Source organism: Anoplophora glabripennis, unplaced genomic scaffold, assembly GCF_000390285.2.
Source record: "Anoplophora glabripennis isolate ALB-LARVAE unplaced genomic scaffold, Agla_2.0 scaffold195, whole genome shotgun sequence".
In the NCBI taxonomy this organism is placed as follows: domain Eukaryota; kingdom Metazoa; phylum Arthropoda; class Insecta; order Coleoptera; family Cerambycidae; genus Anoplophora; species Anoplophora glabripennis.
Window position 1 is genome coordinate 170,860 of NW_019416334.1, and position 16,108 is coordinate 186,967.

General features: G+C 32.7%; 1 protein-coding gene across 1 annotated transcript in view; it reads left to right on the forward strand.

The window, feature by feature from the left end:
• Positions 1-7,754: 7,754 nt before the first annotated feature.
• Positions 7,755-16,108, forward strand: part of LOC108904735 (doublesex- and mab-3-related transcription factor A2-like) — a 42,277-nt gene continuing 33,923 nt past the window's right edge. The window contains exons 1-2 of the mRNA XM_018707392.1: positions 7,755-7,936; positions 10,972-11,249. Coding sequence (XP_018562908.1) covers positions 7,755-7,936; positions 10,972-11,249 — 460 coding nt within the window. The remainder of the gene's footprint in view (positions 7,937-10,971; positions 11,250-16,108) is intronic.

Sequence of the window (16,108 nt, forward strand, 5' to 3'; positions counted from 1 at the left end):
CATCCCTATTCATTGATGACACGATTTTCCTTTGATAAAAGACCGACAACTTTTTGCTCTACTTTGCATGTAATACGATCCTACTAAAGTGCACACGTGCAAATTAGAAGGTTATTGAACTCGACACAGTTGACCTAGGTCGGAAATACGTACCGAGTTGTTTATTTGTCTCCGTCCGATTGTATTTTTATCTTCAATTACTTACAGTCAATATTTAAATACTACATACATTTCACCCTCTCTTTATAATTTATCTAGTGAGTGTTGGTTTTTTATGTCATTATTTCTGTAATGAAATTGAAATGGTTATGAAATGAAATTTAAATTAATTAATTTTATTTAAAGTGAAACAGAGCTAATTTCTTTGCAGCCATAATAGTCACATTTGGTCACATGGAAACCCGCACACTACTCGTCGGTTTAGCTTTCAGAGGAGGTTGGGTGTCAATGTATGGAGAGGAGTATATGACAATCGTTTAATTGGGCCGCATTTTGTGCCTGTACATCTGAATGGGCCGCGTTACTTTCAATTTTGATGTTAATAAAAAATGATTTTTGGCAAGTCATGCTCAGACCTCCTCGAGGTTCTTGCTGGGCAACAATAACAATTTAATATGTTGATTGCATAATTATAAAAAAATAATTTATAGCAATTTAAATTATTATTGGCTGACGTGAGCAAACCGTTTATTTATTGTCTTTATATGTGCGAAAATATATAAATATGGCAACATTGCATCTATGTTGCTTTGTTCATATCGTAGCCGGCTGACGTCAGCCGGTCAGTAACAGCCTGAAAAGGGCGTTAAATAGTTTGAAAATAATTTTTCTCAGCTTAAATATGCATTTAATTTTTTTTTAATCACGCCATCGTGTTATACTCATTTTTCTCTATCTGCTCTTAAAATTAATGACATTATGACTGAATCACCCTGTATAATAACAATAAGTGACAGTAATTTTTTTTTAACCCCCGGCCAAGGGTGAATAAAGATAAAATAATGGGGTTTTTCAAGATAACTCAAAAGGGGTAAGAGCTAGAAAAAAATTTCTTATAAAAGGTGTAGAGCATAAAATTCTACATAAAAATGGTCTATTGATTTGTTCTTGTATTATTAAAATTAACAGAGTTATAGTGGCTAGAAGTTAAGGGATGATTTCAGATATTTTAAATTCATAAATTTAAAACATAACAACATTTATAATTTGTTTTTTCAATCTACTCTAAAAAATGTAAACTATATTTTCAGAGAAATAGATATATTTTTTAATTTTTAATAAAAAAAATTATAACAATTTCAATTTTTTAATTGTTAATTTTTATAATTTAACATTAAAACAATTTCTTTCTATGCCATTCAATTAATTATTTAAAATAATGAAAAAGTTGCTTTCAACGTTTTTGTTTTGTGACAAAGATAAAAAATCACGCTCGCTTTGTGAAATTGTTATAACTTTTTTATTAAAAATTGAAAAATATACCTATCTATTTCTATGAAAAGATAGTTCATATTTTTTAGAGTAGATAGAAAAAAAAATATAAATTTCAATCACTTTTCTGCTTGTTATGATTTTTTAAATTTCTGAAATCATCCCTTAACTTCTAATCTCCCTAACTCTGTTAATTGTAATAGTACAAGAAAAATTCAATAGACCATTTCTATGTAGAATTTTATGCTCTATAACTTTTATAGGATTTTTTTTCTAGCTCTTACCCCTTTTGAGTAATCATGAAAAACCCCTTTATTTTATCTCTGTTCGCCCCTGGCCGAAGGTTGAAAAAAAATTACTGTCACTTATTATTATTCTATATCTTAAACTAACTTATATCAAAAATTGAGGCAAGTTGAACAATATTGCGATTTAAAGGCCCATTTAATTGGACTACTTTCTTCTTGTCTTACAACGAATCAGATCTAACGTTTGGTTGTGGATTAAACTCATTAAGGACCAGTATTTTTGAGTGTCAGTTGGTTAACTAAATGAATGATTAGACTATGAGTAATATGTGTGAAATTAATCACAGTCTAAACATCTGATTAGTTAACTAAGTCTTAACCGCCACTCAAAGTACTGTCTCTGACATGTAGGTCAGTAGTCCATTCCGACAGAAAACAAACACGAATTAATCAATCCCCGAGACTTACCTGTACACCATGCACACAGCACCGATGCCCTCTTATCACCACCACCATCAAACCGGGGGTAAAGAACCCCTTAAGCCTGCGTGGGAGCTGCGGTCTCCTAGGCGATGCTACATACCCCCCCAGCCTCTACGAGTTATGTAACATTATTGTGATACAAGTGGCCCGATATTTAATCTTCCAAATCTAGATATCGGAGGCAAGGTTGCCATTGTTCGTAGGAGGGTTGTCTCTCGCCGGCAGGTATTTAGCGACAGTTCCCAAAGTGAGGTTGAATGGAGATGTCGGGCTGATAAGGTTATGTTTGCGTTTGTTGGTTTTGGATGCTCATCAGAGAGGACACCTGTTGAAACGGGACTGCTTGTTACAATTCGTGTGTTTGTTTGTTCTCTCCAGGGCAGGGTTCGGTTTGTTATGATTTCTTTGCTGTCATAGAAGTACCTACAGCCACAGGTTAAAACATGGTGAAGAAAAGCTCGGATCATTAATAAAATAATTTATTAATTAAGCACTAAATTATTTTGAAAAAAATTAACTATTTGCTGAAATTTTTTGATTTTTTGTTTGTGACGTAATCAATTTTTATTTAATTAGGTATTTCTACCACACTGAAAAAAAAAAGATATTTCAAATAAACAACCCCTCACGCCAAAAGGTAAATAAATAAAATAAGAATAACTATCACATTTGATTTTTAGATTTTCAGTCGTTATAATTAAAAGTTTTGGAAACAAAAATAGAATGTTTTCGAAATATTAACTTGCATTGCAATACACCGAAAATGTGAACAATTATCTGTTTTTCTTAGTGTGTCATATTTCTGGTTAAGCAAAACTATAGCTATAACATATATAAGCTATAACATAAGCTATAACATTATATATAAGCTATATAAGCTATAACATTAAATATAAGCTATATAAGCTAAGCTATATAAGCTATAAGCTATATAGGCTATATAAGCTATATAAACTATAAGCTATATAAGCTATATAAGCTATATAAGCTAAGCTATATAAGCTATAACATTAAATCAACCCCTTGACCAATCCTTGTGGCTTAAAAGTTTATTTACTTTAAATTTATTTATTTTTTTTTTCAGCATGAGCACTCGTTGCTTGGATGATTAAATAAAAAAAATATATAAAATGTCACAAATAAATAATTGCAGGCAAAATACAGTCAATATAGCAACATTTCTACTATGTAACAAGTATCTGTGTTTATGTCGTATTTTAAATCTAGACTTTAATAAACATTCGTATAATTATTTTTTCTTGCAAACAAAAAAAAATCATGTTAAATGGAATAAACTTTACACAGTTAACAATACAGTTTTGTTGTTGAAATTGACATTATATATTTTTTAATGCCACTAAACAGGAGGTTTCGATGAGAGTATTATGTGGTATAGCTACAACATAATTCAAGAAGATCGATCAACTAGAACTAGAATCATCTTTTTCATGATTATTTTTCTAAAAGATTTTGATCATATTATAATTTAAAATTAGATAAATACATACTTACCCCAAACAGATTTTACTAGAAGCGTACCAACCGACAATCGAGACACCCATGAGAAACTTGAATAATACATTTTAACATGACAGAACATGCTACTTTAAGACAATTTATTATTTTCATCTAGGTATTGAGAATAAATACATTTTGTGTATTTACAAAAGTGTACAAGTTTGTGAATCACCCTATATACATGGTGGTCCCGAGGTAATGGGCCAAAATTCATGGGTAAATTCCCCAAGCAAATATATTGCGATTTAGCCGAACTTACCTTAGTCCAAAAGTTGATAGTTAAAGAGATACAGGATGTTAAATGTAAAATATTATTATTAATTTTTTTCATTTATTCCGTAACAAATGCAAATATCCAAATAAAATTTTGGGGTTTGGGATTCTTTAGGTAGATGAATTGAATCATAGAGGGCGCTAGCTGCAATAGATAATATTTATTCAATCACTTCTTACAAATGACAAATGAAGAAACATATAAGTCAGATAACACATGACAAGTACACTAGAAGGACAAAATAAATGTAGAGAAGGTGTGGTTTATAATTATTTATCAAATTATGAACAGAGCGTAATAGCAATTTTATTTGGTATATAAACTAAAATAAATTAAATATTTCTTTAACTATCAACTTTTGGACTAAGGTAAGTTCAGCTAAATCGCAATATTTTTACTTCGGGAATCTACCTATAAATTTTGGTTCATTAGCTCGGGACCACCCTGTATATTTCAAAACATCCCTTAAAGGGCTTATTTTTATTTATTTATTTATTTATTTATTTACTATATCCAACAGGCCTAATTACAGAATAAGGATAGCAAACTATAATATTAAAAAGAGAAAACAAAATCCAGCTAAAAAACACAAAAACAAACAAATATATAACAAGAGAAATGGCTATAAATTGCAAACATTGTTAATACATATAATAAAGTCATATAAATAAAATAAAACGAGGTCAAATCTACTTATATAAACTTAAAGAAGGTACATTATATAAACTCTTTATCTGAGTTATAGATGAACAAAATATATCTAACCGTGATTTATTTTTGGAAATAAGAGTGTCAAAATTTAAAAAAGAGCGTGCATCATTAGAATCAGTAGAATATGCAGAAAACAAATCGGATATAAATTATAAATTTCTCTAAACGTATCCTATTTACAGTTGATCTATACCAAAAGAATAAAAGCTTTTTTAAAAAGTCGAGAAATAAATGCGCTTAAAATTAAATTCCCTTTTCAAAAATAACAAAAACACCGTTTTTACAGTGGGTAATTTTTTAGGAAAATGTGAACAGCATACCTTATAACTACGCCACTGGCTTGTTTCAGTACCTTTTTGTTTCACTTTCAATACCATTTTATTCATGTATTGTGCACACAAAATTTCATTTCAATATCCAGTTGTTCAGGACATATTTAGAAATACAAAATTTCTTTTTCAATACGAACTATTCTTAAATTTGGAAAGGGAAGCTGATCCTTTTTTTTGACACGTTATATTGTTACATCCTCCATGTAGGTATACCTTCATTTTGAAACCACTTATCTGTTTCAAAAAATCCTTACTTATGTCTGTGTTAAATTAAATTGAGAGATTAGTATGTTGAATCCAGATTTATTTGCCCATTATAAGATATTTCTTTTTATAATTTATCTACATGTTTATCTTCAAAGACATGATCAAACACTTTCCTTTTAACGTTTAGTTAAATTAAATTTAAACCTTCATAAGTTATTTCTGATTAAATATTTGTTTAACATAAAATATAATCTCATGAAAAATTGCATTAAATAAAAAATATCATGTCCTTGCATACATCCAGTCAAATATTAAGAAGGTATCTATCAATTTGGTAATTAAATTGTTAATATGTATGATTTAAAAAGAGAATATCGAATTACTGGTATTTTTGGAAATATTTGCATATTAAGGGTAAATGTTGTTTCAATTTACTTCTATTTTCTAACTTAGGTTTAAAAATAGTGAATATAACACTAAACATACTCTATTACTGGATAATTATTACCTACATGCCACAGCATAGTAAAAAATTAGGGTTGCCAACAATATCGATTTAAGCTGAAGACATCGGCCTTCCGATTTCAAATAAAATTATTCCTCTTCAGTAAAAATTATAGTCATGGACAAAAAGTGTGTATAATTTCGTTTCACGACAAAAATATAAGAATGGACGTTTTTGAATTATTATGCTCAGATTGACAATTAAAAATATACCTATGGCTATTAAAAACTTCAGAATAAAAATCATTAATAATAAGTGCACAGTGATCAAATTTAGATAATAGGAATATATTTTCCAACTTTTCCAAGTAGTAGTAATTTTGAATTCAAGTTCTAAATACATGTTTATGTTATAATGAAAATACGATTATTTATAGGTAGAGTTTTATGTATGAAAGTATATTATATGATGTTACTAATTTGTTTCATAGTTCTCGTTTTTTTTCTTTATTTATTAGGTACTTCACCACCTGTGAAAAATAATAATCGCAAAAGAGACCGTAATTGCTTGAATTATTACTTCAAAAATAATTTAATACCTATTATGACACTTATATTCATAATTTCCAATACACAGTACGATATATTACTACCTATCCTAGCGGTGCGCAACATGAACTCATTTTTGTAAAGCTTTGGTGTTTAATATTGGAAGACAAAAAATTGCGAACGAGACGAAGAGGAACGAAGAAAGCGAGAGAAGTCCAACTCCTGAAACTAAGCTGCTCCTGTATACCTGGTGTCCCTAAATTAATGCAACAAAATTTGGTCACAGATTGTTAAAACAAATTTAGGGAACCCATATAGTTAAAGCTCTCTGAAATTCGCCGGATCACATTTTGCTATTTTTCTCGAAAACATTTTCGAAAAAAGGTACTACGGGACAAAAAAGATTCTAAATTCAATAGCTTTCTAGCGATTTTTAAGAAATTCAAATATGCGACCTAATTTTTTTTTACTGCAAAGACAAGGGGGCCCACGAAAAAGCGTTCCCCACCAAAAAGCGGGGCAGATTCCACATGTCATAAAACCCCTGTGTAGCAAATTTAGTGATTCTCGTACAACAGGGTTCTGAGATATACAAACAACAATATATTCTTAGGAGGGGCCACTCGGCAAAAATAAAAAATACGGGTCCCCGAAATTTGTCTTAAGAATCTGCGACTAAATTTTGTTGCATTAATTTCGGGACACCCGGTATAAAAAACTGTGGTATGTTCATACATCTCTTAATAATCAGAAACTAGAGCTACACATCAAATTTGAATGAAATCACTTCATCTGTTCATCGCAAATTATCTTTAACACCCTACATCTCGAAATGACGACATGTTTATTGAACTTTCATTGCTAATTTATAATATAAAATTCTCCTTTAAGTTTGGCCAAGTATTTAAGTTACACCCTGTATTTCAACCTCTCGACTTTGCTTCGCGCGAAATTATTTGAAATAATTTCCTCAGGTAAGTATCGACTCGTTAGCAGCCCTACAAAGATAGATAATTACCAAATTGATCCAACAAAGCGTCCATAAAAAAAACGTTAAATAAGATGACTCCCTTGAAAGCCCGATTTAAAAAAACGGCCCAACAATAGCAAATCCGGCAATACACATCCACAACGAAATAATATAGTATCGCACTCAAAGACCAAACAATGGCACATCGAGAGAAACTAGAGCGTTTGTAGGACCCTCTCCTTCGGCCTACCCATTATAATACCCGTAATATATTTACTATTGAATTCTAGTTTGTATTCCTATTCTGCACCCCATTATAACAGGCGGCACATAATACACTAAATATCCATATGCGGGGTGGTGGGCGGACGTGCCCGTGACGTCACCGACGGGGGGCGGGGCCGGGCGAACGCCGCTCCCCGATTGGCCCATGTATCTCTCTGGCCCAGCCAACTGTTGGGGTACAGTAACTACCACCGGATACGGTATCGCGAGACAGTAACTGTCAACCTCGCGCCGCCGGACGTGCTGTACGGATTTTGACGTGTCGGTGCCTGTTTGCCCCTGTGAGAGATGCACTAGTCGCGATGAGTCTACCCGGTAGTGGCGTGGACATGTCGGCGCTGATGTCGCAGCACCCCGTGTTGGGCGCCATCCCTCCGGCCTTCTTCCTCAGGGCGTCGGAAAGGTACCAGCGGACGCCGAAGTGTGCGAGATGCCGCAACCACGGCGTGGTGTCGGCCCTGAAAGGACACAAGAGATACTGCAGGTAAGGCCCAAAATTTTCTCTAAATTTCCTTCGGCTTCTAGAGATCATAAATACACAGTAGCGTTGACTTAAGAAACTATTTTATTAGTCCAGGTCTCAGTCTCATCCTGATGATGCTAACTTGAACGCTGAAACGTGCGTCATATATTACTTTGATGTAGCTATACTGCAAATGCCCAACATAACTTAAATTCGTACTTATATTCTAAGAGAAGACAGTTCTATTAAATAATATTAAATTTTGATGATTAGCTGATTTATTGTTTAATTCCATAACACGTCAAAATTATTGTAGAGTGCCACAAGAACATTTCGTAAGCCTGTTATGATTTTAAATGACCGATATCACTAAAATCTCTGGTGTACCACAAGAAAGGTACCTCGGCCCTCTATAGTTTTGCGTTGCTCATTAACGTATGTAATGTATTCCTATTTTTTCACCAAAAACATAAAATTTTTATTTAAACTAATTCTTCAATATAACTCTTGATAACAATTGTAGAGTGCTACAAGGATATATTCTGAGCCTCAGAGTTATCGGCTCTGATAAACCACAAGAGGTACTGCAAGTAACATCCACATTTTTTCTGTAGATATCCATTGTCTTTGTATTGAGTTTTCACCTATCAAATTACAAAGAATTCTTCTACAGAACACTAGGACTACTATTGCCTTGTGGGATATTTTAACTCCAGGTTTAATCACATCTTAAATCATAACTGAACTTCTACGTTGAAATGTGGATGTAACTTTATTCCGCAATTATAAGTTACTCGTATTCCAAGTGAAAACAAAGTTTCATACAGAAATGTGAAATTTTAGTAATACTCTGACTTATTCTCAAATTTCATGTCTCTCAAACAATGAATTGTAAAGCGCCATAAGGACATTTTCTATCATACTATTGTTTTAAACTAATTATTCCACAATGAAATCTGGAGTGCCACAAGGAAAGCGCCTAAGCCCCTTAGTGTTTTTCATTGCCCATTAATGAACCCACTAATGTTTCTTGATACGGCAATGCGCTAAAAATTAGTTATTTCAAACTAATATTCCAAATGAAGATATTTTACTTAAAAAAAATGTGATATTTTAACTATAAATTAATTCTGTAACTCAAGAAAATAATAATCGAGTGCTACATACAAATTTTATTGTGTTTTAGTCCAGTCTGGTGTAGTTTTAAAGAAGTGATTCTACTAGGAATTCCAGAATGACACAATGACGGTACCGAAGTCACTTATTGATTTCATTATACAGTAATAATCTCATTAAACGTCTTAAACTTGCTATTGCCATATATTTAGTACATATTACGTCAAAACCTGAAGAATTCTCTTAACATTGACTTGCGAGACTGATTACCAACCCAGATTTAATCGCATCTCGATGATGCTAATATGAACGTTGAAATACGCATAGTGCAATGTTTTAAGGAAGCAATACTGCAAAGGCTCAACTGAACGTTATTTTATACTTACATTCCAAACAGACACTTGTATTTAAAATTATGGTAAAAATTTATATATTTTTCTATTGCAACTCGTGAAAACATTTGGTGCCACATGGACGTTTTCCAAGCTCACTATGGTTTTAAATTAGTGATTCTACTAAGATCTCTGGAGTACCACAAGAAAGATACCTAAGCCCTTATTGCTTCGTGTTGTTCATTAATGATATCACCAAATATGTTTGTACACATTTAATCTTTTTCCTAGGTGCGTTTGAGATCCTTTTTATTGTAATTAATTTATTCATTATTGATCTCATTAAACATGTTATACATTCCTGACCATTGCAACAGTGCGTCTTCCATTCAATTTAAGTGGTCCAAGTTTAATCACATCTTAATGATGAACGTGAACGTAAATATCTTTTTTTAAGTAGACAAGTAGTACTTATTTCGTACTTATCATAAATAAATAGATATTTTGCATCAAAATGTAAAATTTTGGTAAACAAATACTTCAATATCAAACTCCTGACAATAATTGTAGGGTGTTAGAAAGTCTTATAGTGAGATGCGGTTTTAAAGTTTCCGTTAATAACACTGGGGTGCTGCAAGGATAGTGCCTAGTACCTTATTGTTTTATTCATACATTAATAATTTCACTGAACTTATGTAAACTTACTATTTTGATGAAGTATAATAGGTATGTCAAAAGCCAAACCTATTTTTATTTCGAAGTACTACTCCAAATGCAAATATACTCTACTTCAGGGAATGTGACATTTTGATGATAAATTACCTATAATTATAATAATAGAAAAGAATAATAGAAATAAAAGAATTATAATTCTCCTATTTAATAATTTATAAAAACAATTGTGGTGTGCTCCAAAAATATTTTTGAGTCTCGTAAGGTTTTAAATTAAATTATTCTAATAAGAACTATGGCGTGCCACAAGGAAGTTGCTCACGTCCATTATTACTTTCATCATGCATTTGACGATATCGTTAAACTTATACCAAAATATAACAATAGTTCAAGAACTATTGTTCCAAATAAAGATATATTTTACCCAAAATGTGATATTTTGATAATAAACTACTTATATAGTGCCACAAGAATATTTTGAGATTGATAGAGTTTTAAAGGAATGATTCTACTAAGAATACAATGAATACTAAGGTGCAATGAGGAGAGTGCCTAACCCCTCTTGTTGAACGTATCATACATTTTTAAGCTCTGTTACAAGAACTTTAACAGTCTATCGTTAGAAAAGTTTAAATTAAACACACATATTTTAGATGGGTACTAATAACATTTTAATAAAGTATAACAAAAACTTGAAGAAATAATTATTAGAATTGCAAATATACGGTAATGAACAAAACACATAAACGCAATGCCTCAAGGAGCTTACCTGAACCCCCTATTATTTTAATAAAGTTTAAATGATCTGACCAACATCTGCAAAATGAAATGCAAAAATAAAACAAACTTTAATCAAATTTTCTTCAAAATCTACTACATCATCAAAATTAAATACCATGGTATTGTCAGCAACTGAAAAAAAATTGATTTTTTCAGGTGGCGCGACTGCAACTGCGCCAAATGCACTCTGATAGCGGAACGGCAGCGCGTGATGGCCGCACAGGTGGCCCTGCGACGACAGCAGGCGCAGGAAGAAAACGAGGCCCGTGAACTGGGCATCTTGTTTCCAGCCCCAGGACCACAGCCCGTGGCCGACTCCGCCGTCCCTCAGCCCCCAGTTTCCACGGCCGCCTCCGAGATGGGCATCGCGCCGCTCATGCAACGGACGGCGTTCACAACTTCAGCGTCGGACTCCTCTGAGACCTCTAGTCCAAGTAAGTTGTCATTTTTTATATTTGGTATTGCCACACTCCAAATTTTGCTCCAAAGTTGTGTTTTATTAAATATAACGAGCGTTCAAATAAAAACGTGGTCGAAGTTGGCTCTGACACATTGGACGTAGGGAGTAGCTTATAGCGACCAACTTAACCTCATTTCTCAACGAGCTGTATAGCAGCTGTCAGTTTCAATAACGTTAATGACTATATAACTTTATTTTATAGAATAATCGTGATAACAATAACAAACAATTAAAGGAGCAGCGGAAAGTGTCCCCCTCCTTGTTCCAAGCACTTTTCACACCTGTTAGTTCCTCAAAGAATTAAAGACATTTTCTAAGATGCACGGGGTATTGTTAATTTCACGAATCTTGTCTATAAGTCGAGCCTGCAGATGGTTTAAATCAGGAATAGGCAGTTCAGAAATAGTGTTTTTAAGGTAAGACCACAAAAAGAAATCACACGGCGTAATATCACAGACCTCGGTGAAAATTCATGTTCAGCATTGAGACTTATTAGTCGATTTTGGAAAACTTCCCTCAACATATTCATCGTCTCGCCTGCCGTATGTGCCCTTGCGCCATCTTGTTGAAAGTAAAAGTTTGTAATTTCGTTTTCTTCCAGCTGGTTAACAAAAGGAGCGATAATTTCTTCTCTATACCTTTGCGCAGAAAGCGTACCATTAAAAAAAATAGGTCCATAAATCCTCCTTCGATTGAAAGCACACCAAACTCCAATTTTTTGAGCGTGTAGAGGGCCCTCGACAAAAAAGTTATCTGGTTTTTCAGAAGACCACATTCTCATATTCTGTGAGTTTACGTAACCACTTAAATGAAACCAGGCTTCATCAGAAAAAAAGGTGATATTATGAAGTTCACCGTAGTTGTTTAAAAACCATTCACAAAATACAGCCCGTCGCGGAAAATCAACTTCATGAAGTTCTTGCTGACAAGTTAAATGATAGGAGAACAAACGCAAATGTTTTTTTAACACTGTGTGGCAGGTACCGACTGATACTCCCACTATTTGTGATAAAACACGTACAGAAGTTTCTATTATTTGTTGGACATTTTCTTTTAATTCTTCAGTCCGCTTTTTAGGTCGGCCGCTTCCTTCTTTTCTTGTTACACTGCCCGTTTCACGCAAAACATTAACACAACGCTGAACTGCACTTTGAAAAATTTTGTACTCAACAACGCCGGGAAATTGATTTTGAAATTCTATGAAACATTCCTCAATAGAATATTTCCATATTCCATCAATCTTACGTCCATTTCTAAAGTAGGACTCTATGATAAACACTTTTTGTTCTTGAGAAAACACCATTTTAAACGCTTTTTAAAACGAAAATATTCAAATTGATAGCGCTTTGACAGATGACGTTTAAGTTCATTTGCTATACGCTACGCCCTACGTCCAAATTTTCAGAACCAACTTGACCACGTTTTTATTTGAACGCTCGTTATTAAGTGCCCCTATGCAAAATTGCGACTGCTGTCAATTGAAACAAATCAATTAGATGTTTGGAAAGAAAATGCGGAATGTCAAATATCGCTAAGACAAAGACTCTGGGAAACAATACATTCAAATCGAAGCTGGTTACAATGAATCAGAAGCTTATATTCTTCAATACAGGATTTTGCAAAAACCTGTTTAGTAAACCTTTGAATATAATAAAACTTCAATAAAAACGTAATCCTCAAAGTGCCTCTTCTATTTATAATATTAATAGAAATGATTTCCCGAATGTGGATTCTTGGTTATAATCAAGTCTCCTATGCATATAAGTACTCAGGAGCTTCATGAGATTTTCTTGTGTTGAAATTTTTTGACATATAGAAAATTATAAGCTACTGAACAGTCTACAGTCATTGAATTAGCTGATTTACAGGTCAATAACTTCAGTGGGTTCTTGTTGACTTTGCTGTTAATTCCTTCTAACCATTTCATATTTAATTTATTCAGTTTTACTTTTCCTCTAACTTAATCAAAGAGGAAATTATAGCAGTCTTTCCTTTGCATCTTAAAGAAAGCCTTTAAAGACTGCACACTTTTTAAACTAAAAAGGATGAAGATGCAGAACTTTTGTTAAAATCCGCTGCATTGTGCTTTTTTGAAATTGTTTAATAGCAGTGACCGACGGCGCACTGAGGATACGAGAATTTCCGTCATACTATCACTCACTGTAGCTGAACAGTCAGTACGAGACCGGCCTGTTTTTTATTGTCTGCAACCGAACCTGTTTGTTCAAATTTAATTCCACTTAATTTGCGCACAGTCTCAGCTACACACTCTTCGTTCTTGTAATGAATTTTGAGAATCTTCTCGCTCTACATTCTATATATACAGACCAAAAAATATAACCACAGTAACATTTTGAATGGATTTTCCGACCCTGAGCAACAAGCTAGAGTCTACCGTAGAGTTTTTGGGACAGTATTATATCGTCATAGTCTTATTTAAGTACATTTTAGCCTAATTCTATTGTCTCCACTTCAGTCTAAACCCCTGGAAACAAATTGTTGACTGGACTGAAACAATTAAATTGTGGAATTGGAGATAATCAAAAGCCTTGAGGATTTCCTCTGTTGATATTTTTTTTAACCTTATTTTGATTCTAGCTGTGTTATCTCTTTTAAATAGCATTTAACCCAATTGTTGGAAGGAAACCGAAAACCCGTCTCATGTTAAAGAATAAGTTCAATATAGTTTCTTTGTTATTTAACATATGTACAGGACACTATCGAGATTCGTACGAGTTGAGTAGTTTACTCGAATACTATTTTGACTTAGCGTCAGAATTCCATATTTCTCCAAAAATGAGCTCAATCTTGCATTAAAGTAATTCAAACATAAAAGACATTGCAATGCTACCGGCCTACAGTTTTCAATATTTTTTGTGTTTCTTCTATTTTTTAATATTGGAATGGCCTTATAGACAAGATTCTGATCAGGATTCAAGAATCAGTGTAAATACCCTGTAAAAGACTTATAATTTAAATTCGATAAATTAACTCCCATATAAAAATGTGTACTTGTCATTTTGACAGCGATAAAAAGGTGCGTAACTTTTTATCACTGATAAACTCCTGTTCCTCTAAATTAAACTATACTTAGTAGGGGCACGTCAGTTTAAAATGTTTCCTGTCATTACAATTATTAAGTATTGGTGAAAGTATAAGTATAAAATATACATAATATGAGTCGTTTTGGAAAACGACTGAACAAATTGGGAAAAACAGAAAAATCAATTCCACGATCCATAAAAAACACTAAATCGTCGATATGGAGACAATTTATGGAGCTTTGACAAATTCGAAATTACGGACTGTCAGAAATAACTCCATTAGAAAATATAGCGGATATGTTAAAGGATTGGACATATAATAGGAAAAGAAAACTGGGGAAGATTACAAAGAATATGCAGTTAAAATAAACTGGAATTCAACTGCAAAGATGATTCAAGAAATATATTTCATTGAATATAACATTAAATTTGATTCTTTTGCCGATACAACTTTTAAAGAAGCTCGTGATGCAAGAAACAGTAAGAGAAAGGAATTACAAGCTATTTCAGGGAACAGAAAGGTATGTTCTGCAGTAATCGACAAGGAAACTCTACTAAGAATGGTAAAATTGTGGAATATAAATGAACCAGAGGGATTACAAGAAGGATCTTTCATATAGCTTCTGATGAATTGGCTTGGAGGGGAGGAAAGGCTACAAACTGTAAAATTAAACATTTTAAAAGTGAAAAGAAATCAAGATGGAACCCCAACAGGAAGAATCGAATATATTCCAATATTTTCAAAGACGGCACAAAACGGATCGAAAAAATTGACAAACAGCAATTAGATAATAAAAAATAAGAACAATAAAAGTATTTGTCTCGTTACAATGTTAAAATTACTCTTGGAAAAGAGAAACGAAAACATAACATCCCATCGACTCCAAATCCCTTTTGGACAAACACAAATTCTAAAGGTTGGTAAAAAAATGTTCCACTAGGAATAATGCATGGACAAAAGGATCAACGGCTAAAATTAGACTGGACATCACAAATAATAAAATTACCAACCATTCAAACCGTGCCAGAATAGTTTCTCACTTCCAAAGCAGTGATAAGTGACCAACAACTGATAAAGATAACTGGACATTCATCGTCGTCGTCCATTAAACCTTACCTTCAAATTGACGCTGAATATCACGAAACTCTTATTAGTACCTTACGAACCTCGGATAGAAGCCAAAAGGAATATTCAACACGTACGGAAACTATAGACAAGAAAATATAGAAATCAGTTCACCAAACCAAACAATTTATAATAACTGTGTATTTAATAAATGTTCCTTCAAATAATTTGAATAAATAAATATAACGGTTATTTTTCGTTCACATAGAATAAATAAAGATATATTTATTTTTTTTGTTTATTCACATATTTAATCGTTAATTTTTCTTGCCAAAAACAACGCGAGCTTTTCATTTCATGGATAAATTTCTTCTTAACTCAAAATTTTGCTCGAAAAAATGGCAGACAAAATCGTTCGACCTTCGGTCTCGCGTTCTTTTCATGTCAGTTTTCCTCGTAAAATTACTGATTAGCAAAATTATTTAGTTATAAAGAGAAATTTATCCGATAAAAAAGCTCTTATTATTTTACTGCTGATAAAACTTGTGACAATTCTGTTTTTACTGATAACATAATCGTTCCAGGTATATCGTCGATTCCCGCAGACTTTTTGCTACATACTTTGGTCATTTACTTTTTCTACCTCGTATGGACCTGTTAGAATCCACGAACCTTAAGAACTGACTCATTTCGAATTAATTAACCAACAAATCAATTCTTTTT